Source organism: Anoplopoma fimbria, chromosome 22, assembly GCF_027596085.1.
Source record: "Anoplopoma fimbria isolate UVic2021 breed Golden Eagle Sablefish chromosome 22, Afim_UVic_2022, whole genome shotgun sequence".
NCBI lineage: Eukaryota > Metazoa > Chordata > Actinopteri > Perciformes > Anoplopomatidae > Anoplopoma > Anoplopoma fimbria.
In genome coordinates this window covers 13,512,956-13,525,654 of record NC_072470.1, presented here as the reverse complement: position 1 = coordinate 13,525,654, position 12,699 = coordinate 13,512,956, and the positions used below count along the sequence as shown (strand labels likewise).

At 39.8% G+C, this 12,699-nt stretch overlaps 1 protein-coding gene across 1 annotated transcript in view; it reads left to right on the top strand.

The window, feature by feature from the left end:
• Positions 1-685: 685 nt before the first annotated feature.
• Positions 686-12,699, top strand: part of anos1a (anosmin 1a) — a gene marked incomplete at its 5' end in the record, with an annotated part of 19,094 nt that continues 7,080 nt past the window's right edge. The window contains 7 exon segments of the mRNA XM_054623470.1: positions 686-908; positions 4,782-4,910; positions 4,913-4,965; positions 5,999-6,128; positions 7,965-8,170; positions 10,972-11,098; positions 12,160-12,271. Coding sequence (XP_054479445.1) covers positions 686-908; positions 4,782-4,910; positions 4,913-4,965; positions 5,999-6,128; positions 7,965-8,170; positions 10,972-11,098; positions 12,160-12,271 — 980 coding nt within the window.

Genomic DNA, 12,699 nt, shown 5'->3' with positions numbered 1-12,699 from the left:
TGAGGTACACTGCAACACTGTATGCTGTCTGTGTACTAGGAGGAGGAGTGTTATAGGGTCAAAAACAGTCATGCGTCATTATGTGGAACTATGGATTAAACTGAAAGACAGGTGAAGGAGGTCAATGCAAACACCTCAACATGATTCGATCATAGTAAGCTTTCGTTTAGACACTCTGCATCAACAATCAAACTTTCATTTATGTACTGTTAATAGTTCAGATTTATGGATCAGGAGTTGAGGAAAACAGATTTTGTGAGCTTGCATCAGTATGTTCAGTCCCCATTAATGGTAACACACACGAGTTACGAGAGGAATGATGAGGTGACTCAGTAACTACATTTTGACTGAAAAAAAGTCTGAAAAATTAATCAGTCAAGAAAACAAAAGGCTTCGGGATCGGGCAAAAAAAACTATTTGGATTGGGATTTGTCAAGAAAACAATTGCGAATTGGCAAGAATGTGATGATTCAAATAAAGTTGAAGTAATGTATGGATATTGTATTATCCTTGAAATTTGAGGAGCACATTTTAAAGATTCAAACCACCCATACTAATTTGTTTTCTTATCTTGATACAGTTTGATGATCTTGACATATTGCCTTACTTTCATTGTGTTACGGTTAGATTTAAATTTACAAAATTCTTATATTAAGACTAACCGCTCTTCCTCCGACCCATCTAGCGGGTGTTTCCAAAGAAGCCCTGGGAGTGTGTGACCAGCTGTGAGTTCCTTCAGTCAGTGTTGGCAGTGAAGCAAGGCCGTTGTCCACCTCCAGAAAGAGCCAGCGGCTTTGCAGCGGCCTGTGTGGAGAGTTGTGATCATGACCGTGAATGCTCAGCTCAGAAGAAATGCTGCTCCAACGGCTGTGGCCACACCTGCCAGTCTCCCAAAGACCTCTACAAGGGTAAGTAGAGCCAGGAGAGTTGGCCCAACAGAAACATTTTGTGTGGAGAAAGTATTTTATTATTATTCTAGTTGCACTACAATGCAAAGTACAGATAGCCAGTGACAAGATCTTTGAGTACTATTGCTGCAGAAGTCTTTCACCTATTTGCAGTGGTGGAATGTAACAAAGTACATTTAATTAGCACTGTAAATATAAATTGACTTGTAATTCACTTCAGTATTTCTATTTTATGTTGCTTTATGCTTTTACTCAATACATCTCAAAGGCAAGTATTGTACTTAAAAGGAAAATGTACCCATCCGAGTTAGGTCTATAGTGTGAAAAACGTAGCTGCAGTTATTACTTATGTTCTCATTGCCTCTTGTGCGCAGCTACAAAACCGTTTTTTCAGATTTTGTTGGAGGTTTCTCTTCCATATATCAGTGACTTGACTTGGTATATGGAATACTACTTCAGCTTTGGTATCTGTTGTGCGCAATGCTGCACAAAACCTTTTTCCAGTGTACATCCTGCAGTGTAGCTTTTACAGTGTATATGCTAGAGGTGGATATTCAGCCAATATGAGCTGCAGAGACCAAACATCGGCAGCAGACCTTTTGCTTAAATTGCCCTCCAATGCTAACAGAAACTGAATAATTCTGCTTCAATGATTTAAAGCAGAATTATTTATTCTGACCAAACCAGAATTTCTGAGAACAGTGGAAAGGCTAATACATTGCTAAAGGGTTTAAGTGAGTTTTATTTTGTTTCCGTTGAGTTTGAATTATATATATCTTTGAAAATGAGTTAACAAAGATAAACTTAAATACAGAAGGTGTACGGATGTATTTCATTTCGTTTTCAGTCTGTGTGAGTATGTTCTGCTTATTTGCTTATTATATCAAAGAGCAGGACGGAGCGCTTCAGACGCTCATTTGTGCCCACTGCCATCAGACTGTACAACAACAGCAGAGACCACAGTCTGTCATCATGCTGACCAGTCCCCCCCCCCCCCCATGTGGATATACTGTGCATTTTTTTTTTTTTTTGTATTCTTATTTTTTATTTTATTCTATTTTTATTTTATTGTATAATATGTGTATTTATTATCTGTTTCTGTGTAGTTGAGCTGCTGCAACACTTGAATTTCCCCCATGGGGATCAATAAAGGAATATAATAATAATAAATATTTATCAGACAAAGCAAAATAAAAAAATTCTGGCAATGCATCCTGGTACATCTAGGAACAGCCTGCATGGCTCTGCGGCAGTAGAGTATAGCTCTGTTAATATAGGGTTAGCGCACTGGAGAATTTATTGCTTCAGTGAACTAGATTCACAATCAACACTGATTTGACATCTAAATAAAAGAGTGCAAATATTCCCTTGTTCTTAAGGAACAAAAAAGAGCAGTCAGACCATCAGAGCTCTCATCAGTACACTGGGATTTTCCCATGGGTATATATATTACCATAACTGCACCAGTCCAGCATATTGATTTTTTAACTATCTTTAATTTGAAGATGTTTTATATCCATCATACATAACGGCTTATTCTTTCTACGGTCGTGGAGGTGGAGCAGGGTTCACCATAGACAGGTCCCCAGACTATCGCAGGGCTGTCAGATAAAGACATAGAGACAGACAACCATGAACGATCACATTCACACTACAGGCAGTTTAGAGTAATCAATTAACCTAAGCTGCATGTCTTTGGACTGTGGGAGGAAGCCGGAGAACTCCCAGAAAACCACGCTGTCACAGGGAGAACCTGGCCCCTCTTGCTGTGAGGTGACAGTGCTAGCCACTACACCACCGTGCAGCCTGTGATAAAACAATGATTATTATTCAATTCAATTTATTTTATAGAGCCCAAAATAACAAATTGTCCTCTGTCCCAGGACCCTCATATAGGCTCAGGAAAAATGACCTAAAAAAACTTTAACAGGTTCCACAGAAGAGGAGCCTGATAACTGAAGGCTCTGGCTCCCATCCTACTTTTAGATACTCTAGGAACCACAAGTAACCCTGCATTGATGGAGCGCAGCTCTCTAGTTGGGTAATATGGAACTATAAGTTCCTTAAGATAAGACGGTGCCTGACCAGTTAGAGCTTTGTAGGTGAGGAGAAGGATTTGTAATTCTATTCTTGATTTAACAGGGAGCCAGTGCAGAGAAGCTAATACTGGAGTAATATGATCTCTTTTCTTAGTTTCTGTTAGAACACGTGCTGCAGCATTCTGGATCAACTGTAAAGATCTAAGAGACTTATTAGAGCAGCCTGATAATAAGGAGTTACAGTAATTTAGTCTAGAGGTAACAAATGCATGAACTAGTTTTTATGCTTTGAGACAGGAAGTGACTGATTTTCGCAATGTTACGTAAATGAAAAAGGCTGTCCTTGAGATCTGTTTTATATAAGAGTTAAAAGACAGATCCTGGTCAAAGATAACTCGGAGGTTCTTAACGGTAGTGCTGGATGCCAGAGCAATGCCATCTAGAGAAAGTATACCCTTAGATAATTGATTTCGAAGGTGACCCGGGCCTAGTAGAATGGCCTGTTAGTAAAGACAGATTGATCATTTATAATAATAATCTCTTATAATTACTATAATAATATGGCCTACCGACCCAAGCAACAAACTACATAAGAAACAAGCATGATCGCAAATGTTAACTTCTATCTTCATAAAACATATTTAGTAACGTCATTGTCATGCGAAGACTCTCTATTGATAGCTTATCACTTTAATTATGACCCCTGCAAACATTTGATCTATTTGTTCTGTTGTATCTGTTAAAAGTGCATCGGCTGCAACTGGGTGCTCTTGGCTGGGGTTCCTGAGTGATATAACGTCATTAGAAACTAATTGTTGGCGAAATCATGAAGAATTGGAATGATAGATAAAACCTGTGAGATGACAAGAGTATTCCTCTTGAGGGTTAAACTGTTATACGAGTCTTGTCAACCTAAAAAGAAGTCATCCCAGCCTCCCATGGGCCTGTACTCAAAAAGTATGAGGTAATTCCAGGTGGAACAAACAAAGTGCAGCTGCTGTAAGTCCGAGTCAGGTGGAGCTTGCCCTACTTAGGCCTTCATTGTCAGAAGAGGGATCAGAGAGAGCAGAGAAACAGAGATCTGTCAGCTTGCTGCAGAATGTTCATGCCCCACTGATGGTAACACACATGATAGGAGAGGAATGATGTGGGGAAATTCATTGTCTTCTCACACCGGCGCACTGGGCAAAGCTGTAAATCCCCACAGCCCCAGGGGACACTGACTGACCTGACAGAGAGCCTGATGTCATCCATGCTAGGACACAGACAATATGTGCTGAGAATTAAAGAAGACGGATGCATCTGGGAGGCATATAGAATAAGACTATCTGACATCGGATCAGTTTGCTGACTCACAGTCTGATATAGAGCTTTTTACAAAACCTTCTGATCTCTGCAGACCTTTTCACCTCTGACCTACAATCGTATACGATACATCAGGGGTTCTCAAACTTTTTAGTGTTTTTTTTAAGTGTGAGAATATTTTCCAAGAGCCTGCTCTAAATAGTAACAGTGATTAAGGAAATGCTCTTACTACCATTTGTATTCTTGCTATTCAAACTACTTGTTTTCGGATTTTTCAGCCAAAATACTTCAGACCTTTTTCTTTATATAAACGGAAACATCCAATCAATTTGAATCATGTTATGACCATTCATTTACTTTTTAAACGGTGGGTCATTTGATTCAGATTGCATTTGGACTCAACTTGACATCATTTATTATTTTCAAATAATTGATCTTAAAATGTTTCTTCCCCTCAGTTTTATTCTTTTCTACTTTTTGGAGGATGTGTATTTCATGGTTTGAGAACAGGATGATGTTTGTCTCCCAGGTGCTCCGCTGAAGCCAAGGAAGGAGCTGGGCTTAGAAGAACTCTCGTCTGGTCAGCTGGAGGTGCGTTGGTTCTCCCGGTTCAACATCTCAGCAGAGCCTGTGGTCTACATCCTGCAGAGGAGGTGGAACTTGGCATCCAGCCCAGCGAGGACACTGCGACCTCCTGGCAGGTGGTGGCACAGGTTAGTTCACTGCACCCAATGTATGGTGGTGATTTATCTGATTAAAATCCGGCGACATAATCAAGCACTCACAACTGCACTCATTGTGAAGCAGTTCCTAACTGGCCAAACTTAAAATAATTGGCTTGTCTCTCCTGATTTATGACTCCAAGGTTCTGCTCTAGAAGACTTTAAGCTATAAAAACATATAAATCTCTGAGACTGAGGCACAAATAGAATCAGAAATGGCTGTTGACAGCAGTGTGCCTTGTAATTGTGCTTTAAAAGTTTTTGAGGGTAAAGTTAGGTATGCTGCACGGATGAATCGAGAAGATCTCAGTCGTTTGTGGGAAGAATACATTTCCCACAATACATTTTTAGATTGTGGAAAAGAAAAAAAAATATTTATATAGACAGAGAGATATAGAGCCAACCTCATGCACATCACATCAAAAGATGAAGGTGTATTTGTAAACCTTAAATCACACCTTGCTTTTGATGAAAGACACAGTAAAACTGACACCGCTGTCAGGTTTTAGGTTGAACCCATAACTCCATAACGTATTCGCCAGCGCCTGAAGCTGGTGTACTACAGTACCTCTACACAAACATCTACATTTGAAAACACGTTTTTTTGCCTTATGTTGGCCGTCTGCTCACACTAATTCAACATTTTCTTAACATCCCAACACTTCAGTGCAGCGGTAAAAGGGTTACTTTTCTCAACATTAATATTCATGAGCCTTCATCAACTCACCACTCAACCAGTTGACACTTGGCAGAGACTGTCCCACTGCTGAACATGCTTTTTAAATGTTTTTTTCTCTATGATTTTTTACTAGGTGCACTTTGGTTTTAAAGTGCCCAAATGTCAAAGTCTTTGCCAATATTCTGGGGTCCTTTTATGTGTTTGTGTAGAGTTTGAAAATCAACTTTCTGTTCTTAGATTGTCTAAGACCCAGAGGAAGACATCTTTTTTCCAAACAGCAGTAGGTTAATGTATTGTCTTGCTCTCAGTTATCTTTAACCAAAGTCTCTCCCTGATTCATCACAGACCACAGAGCAGGGAGCAAGGCTCTCCGACATCCGGCCGGGTCGCTGGTACCAGTTCAGTGTGGCAGCTGTCAACACCCACGGGACCAGAGGTTTCACCACGCCCAGCAGACACATCCACTCCAGCAGAGGTCAGACATACCGTCTGTGTGTGCGTGTCTGTGTGAGTCTGTGTGTGTGTGAGTGTTTTCTTTGTTCTTGAGTCACTAAAATCATGAAAACAAGTATTTCTTAACCCTGGTTCTCCAGACTCGGGTCTCTGCAGACCCCGAGGTATACTTTTTTCTCTTTTATTTCATGTTTTGTCTATCAATCAATTGTTTCCTATTGGCTTCACATCATTGTATCATGTTTAAGTTTTATTTAGTGATTTCAAATCCATTCATCATCTTCCGTAACCACTTATCCAGTTAAGGGTCACGGGGGGCTGGAGCCAGATCTCAGCTGTCATTGGGCGAAGGCAGGGTTCACCCTGGTCAGGTAACCAGACTATCACAGGGCTGTCATATATAGACAGACAACCATTCACGCTCACATCCACACCTACGGGCAATTTAGAGTCATCAATTAACCTTAGCTGCATGTCTTTGGAGTGTGGGAGGAAGCCGGAGACCATGCAAATATATATACTGTATATATATATATATATATATACATATATATATACAACACATTTCATCTTTTTTTCATTTTGGTGAATCAGACAGAAAAAGATAGTCCTTACTAATAAGTAAGTGATATGCTTCCACTGAAATCGTAAACTATAAGTTACATACTCAATATGCAACATATCCACATAGAACGGTTCATATGATATCTTACAGGAAGATACTACTTATTTACCTACATAAGGCAGCAAAATGTGTCAATTTCCGGTCGTTACATTCATACAGTCTTTTCAAAATAAGCTTCTGTCTTAACAGGCCTGCAGTATGTGTACTATCCTCCGACATACTTTTGTGTGAATAAACAGTGGAATATTTGTATCTTTTTGGAAGAACTGAGCTGTAATTATCAGATCACATCCTGAGAGCCTCCTTGCCAATTGGAGGTGCATAACCATGGTAACCCAGGCCAACATCATGTGACCAAACAATGATTTATCAGAATCATAAAGTCTGAACTTATTCGAAATATAGTTTACGCATTTCAAAGGGAAATAATATACTTAATTGAAGCATCATTGACGTTACAGAGTTGTGCACCATTGTGTGTTATGAACATTGTTGTCATTACCGCATTGTATTCTGTGATATTTATGCTGGAGTAGTGCACAGTTTTTGCATCCTGTAGTATTTCATGCAATTCATGTACTATTGGTTTAATACTAAGGTTTTCACCCTAGGTATAGAATTTCACATGCAATTATAGAAGTAGTAGTTACGTGCAATACATAATCATGAACATTCTGAACTTACCATATACATTACCTGTACTTTATATAAGATTTGGTACGTATATACCATTTTTCATTCATATCTGTGATCCTAACCATTAATCTGTTTATATTTCTGGCATTGCGTATATTTTGGATTTGCACCTTATTATTATATTTAATATTTGCTTCCAAGTTTGTATTGCAACTGCTGCACAATAGTTTCCCTCAGGACAAATAGTTATATCTCACTTTATCTTTTCTTGTACACTAGATGCATAGATCTAGATTGCATTATTGACATTTTATTAACGAAGTGTATACAGTGTTGATAAAGCCCCTATCAAACTGCATGATCCTTTCTGAATTCATTAAAAAAAACTATGGAAAATGTTTAATCCTGAAAGGGTTTTCCTGTAATATAATTTCAGGGAGTAACTTTAGCATCCAGTCTGAGAAAGCACAAAAGAAAACCAGTTCAGTATTTATATGGTTTTGTGGAATTAACATCATATACTATATATCTCCGCAATGGTATGTAATATTATTCTGTGTAGCAAGTTTATGAATATTAACATCCTCTCACCCTCAGACCCCTGCAATCCTCCGGCTCCCACTGAGCTGAGAATGGCCAATATGAGCTTTGGCCCTGGCAGGGCGGTGTCGGCCTGGCTCCAGTGGAGCATGTCCGCTGACCTGGATGTTCCCGTCCACCACTACAAGGTCAGCTGGAGCTGGACTGCAGTAGGAAATCCTTCTGCTTCATCCCTGACCAAGAGGAGGAAGTCAGTCAGAGAGGTGAAGACTGACACTTATATTACAGTGCTCTGAGAATGTCCTAGGTCACTACTTCCATCCAGACTTCATCTTATGCTAACTGTCCTCTGACAGAATGTGTGTGCCATGTCTTGTCATGTGAATTCGTTGGCTTTGTATGCAAACTGGTGGCGGTTTAAGCTGGCTGGGATGTTGTCTTTGATGTGCTGGAAAACCAGTCCCTCAAAGGAGTGGTAAATGTTTAAACAAGACACTGCAGATGTTTTAGGTAGAGGGAAGATGGTGGCTGTCTTCTTAGCACACGACCAGGGATGTGATAAGTTCCTGCAGCATTACTCATATTCACTCTAAGAAGGATTCTTCTCATATCCACTGAGGATACTGACAGACGCTGGTCCTCTGGAGGCGGGCAGACTGGACTCTATCAATGCTGTATGTTTCCTTGTCAACTGGAAGAACTTTCTTTTGCCCCAGCCAGCAACATCTGAGTGTAAAAACTGAAGCCAATGCGGAAGTGCCTGAAACTTGCATTCTTTCAAACGCCCAGCAGGGGGCGACTCCTCTGGTTGCAAAAAAGGTGATTGTACAGAAATCTGTGAGAAAGTGTCCTTACTTCTCAATAATTCTTCAGTACAGCATGATGTTCATTTACTAAGTTATGGCCCATTTAGAGTCAAATACACCATAAAGCAGAGTATGCTTTAGGGCGAGCTACCTTGTCATTGAAGGGTCGCTTGGGAGTTGTCTGTGTTTTCTTCTTAGACCTTTAACCCTTTCACAGTGCGTTTTTTTAATTTGTTAAAGTGAACTGTAACCTTTATGTCACCTAAAAAGGTCTTATCCGGTGTTCAGTTGTACTTAACTCTACTCTTTCATGCCACTTCTAGTTGCATAAGCTAAGATGGTGACTGCAAAACAAAAGATGGCGACAACCAAAAAGCTGAAGTTGAGGCTTTAAAACAGCAGATCACGGACGAATGGGTCACGTCACGGTGACTACATCCTCTTCTTCTATAGTCTACGTACGGCCCTCAACTCTCCATCCAGCTTTCGGTTTTTTGCCAACACATTCTCACTCCCAACTCGTCCCATACTGACGCTTGGCCCGAAGCTTCAAACTATGAGGCTCTGGGTACCCCTTTACATGTCAGTGTTGGACATACCAGGGATGGCATGTCAGTTTCCACTTCTACACGCATGCATAATGTCTTTTCAAAATAAACTTCCAACCTCACAGGAAGCTAGGATTATGCAACAAAGCCACTTAGTTATGTTTAGCAAAAGAGCATGGTTGATGTTAACTTAACTTCACTGACTAACGACTCACGTGACCAGGCGTTGGTATTTATAAGATGTGAGAAATACGGGGTTGTATTTGCAGGTGTATGATGTCACTGAAATAAAAGTCCTGCTTAGCATTGCAACTTAACAGCTACAAGCAATGAAGATTTCATTAATATTTTTACTCCTTTGAAAGACAAAGATTGCAGATGGGAACAATATTTTAATATGAAAACAGTAAGCTTGATTCTCTTGTTCTATTCTTGTATTGTCTAAACTTTGCTTTGTGTGTATGTGCCTGCTCACCTTATTGTGTGTGTGTGTGTGTGTGTGTGTGTGTGTGTGTGTGTGTGTGTGTGTGTGTGTGTGTGTGTGTGTGTGTGTGAGAGCAAGAAAAGGGTGATTTTCTTCAATAAGTGGCTGTAAATTGCCATGGAAGTTCAGATTAAAGGATAGGTAGCAAAGAAATCTCCCAGGAAATTCCAAGGGAGGCTTTGACATGGATAAGAAAATGCAATGAGCTATACAAATGCAAATCAGGATGGTAGTTCTTAAACCTTTTTCTTAAATATATTAACCGAATTTTAAGAAAATCTGTGTATGAATAAATCAGGTTTAGTCTGATTTCAGACTCAGACCAATGGGGAAGATAAAGGTAGAAATCAATGTTTCTAGATTTGTCTCATTTAAGTATAATATGATAACTGTCCTTGTATGCCACTAGCAATAGTACATATATCTAGGGGTTGAGGGATCTCTGGCAAGCCCCCTTGATCCTCGATCCTTGCTACTCGAAATGCATTTATTAATTGAGATGTCCTTCAAGATGAAGCGCTGAGTTTGATTTCTAAGTTTCAAGCCGGAGGAGCCAGGAGCAAGGAATCAGGAAGTCATCAAAAGATTGGCAAATGAGAAAGACCCCTACTATTAGACAGTAAGCAGGAGCCTCTGGTACCGTCCGCCAGACCCTGCAGCTCAGGCAGTGGCTGTGAAGGCTTCAGCCAGAGGAGGACAAGTAAGGTCAGATCACATTTATACAAGTGCAGTCAACAGAGGAGGACAAGTAAGGTCAGATCACATTTATACAAGTGCAAAGCGCTCACCAACCTGTATGCCACACTTCAAGGAGGACTAAAGGCAAAACCATCAGTACTCTGCTGCATATCACTGATGTCTTCACATTGACCCCATTCGGCCTATTGCCAAAATATACGACCAATAGGTGCCAAAAAGACACTTCCAACAGCATTTCATCCCCCAGGTCAGGCTGTTCCAGAGAGGAACCTTGCCTGTCTACCACTCCAGGCCATCAGATAACTGTAGTATCCAGATAAAAATGCACTACTGCTAAAATCCTCCAAAAAGTGTGTTTTCAGATCGGGATGAAGCCATGGAAGTCATCATGTCATTTGCCAGCTCGCATCAGCTGCTTTATATCACGGTCATTTTTGGTTTATATTTTAGATATTGTTTCATTTTGCTGTATTAATAAAGCTTTTTTGTTTACTTTTGTGTGTGTGTGTGTGTGTGTGTGTGTGCAGACCCAGGTGGAGCTGGACAGCATGCGGTCTAACAGCAGCTACAGTGTGGAGGTCCAGGCTGTGTCCTATTGGGGACAAACTCCGCTCAAAGGGCCCCGTGCCGTCCTCCACTTCTCCACACAGCGCAGTATGTCTTTATACATAATCAAAAAGGACTCTTTGGCATATAGAATTTCAAATTAATAATCTTGTTCTAATGTAAAGGAAAAAAAGAAAACTTATCTTTGTGTCTGCTGCAAGGATTTATACTTCTTTATCAATGTTTTTATGGAACAGGTTGAAGTGGTCAGCATTCCGCAGTAAATGTTTCCTTTTGATTTTATCTAACACTTATGGTGCTTTAAGAAGAAAAGGAAAAAGAGGACATTTGGGAGAGACTTTGTCCTGCTGGGATGTTACATCTTTGATCCGTGGTATCTCAGAGCTTCACACAACATTACAATTCTACACACAAACTTTTCAGCGTCACGTAGCAAAAACAAATGATTACCTTTAAATCAAATTTCAAGGTCTTCCTTTCTTAAAATAAAAAGTATGCATTTTTTTTTTAAACATTTGGTATAGTTACATAAGATATCTCAACAACTTCATGGCCCAATTACCATAAAAGTTGGCATAGATATTCATGGTCCCCAGAGAATGATTTGATCATGACAAGTGTCTCACCAGCATTGAATAGACTACTATGAAATATGCTTGATCTTCAAGGTTTCCAAATGACAAATCCGATTAGTTTTGTTGGCCACTTGAGCTTCCCTTTAGCACCATCATTCCAAATGTCCATTTCAACAAAAAAATTTTTTTAGCACATTCATGCTCCTCAGGGAGGAACCGTTGTCAGTTTCGAGGACATGCTATAGATAATGGAGCTTCTGTGAACATCTTAATCAACCAACGGTATTTAAAAACCTTGAGTTTGAAAGGAAATGCCCAAAAATGTACATCAAATAATATCAAATAAAGCTGCTCTTTGTTTATGCCTCATGCCAAACCATTCTGGGATATTAGTGAGCATGTTAGATTACTCATAGAGATTGCATTGAGCTGTTTGAACAGAGCCTGGACAGGAAGTGATGGAAGGACTTCAGCTCTCTATGAGCTACTGTTTCTTTCTCATATTCGTATGTGTTGCTTCAACAGGCCAACCCCCACACATACAGTTTTAATTATATTCTGTCTGTTTTATAGCCACCATTACTGCTCCAAGAAACCCCACAGTTCCCAGTCTGGATGTTGGGACACCATTCTACCAGGATGGACAGCTCCGGGTTCATGTTTACTGGCAGAGCAGCACGGGTATGTACAATGTGTACGGATGTGAGTGTCTGTTATCAAGGTGAATGAGGCTAGAAGTGGGTATCCTGACAGCACAAAAGCACTTTGTTAGAAGATGACACAGTGAGATGTTCAGTATGCATGTTCCCCATGTATGAATCAATTCATTCCATTTTATTTCTATTGCTCAGTATCACAAGGTGGCCTCAGAAGGCTTTACTATCTGTACCACATTTGACATCCCTCTCCCAGAATGGGAAAAAGTGCTATAGATGCCATGTGTACAGAAAACATAATAAAATTACAAAATAGTAAATGAAACTATTTGTTTTTCACAAAAAACATGTTTCTTAATTTTTCCAAAGCTATCTTAATGTTTCATATCCAGCAGATTATGTATCTTCTTGTTACAATATTATATTGAAGCTGTATGATGTTTACACTGGGTGGAAT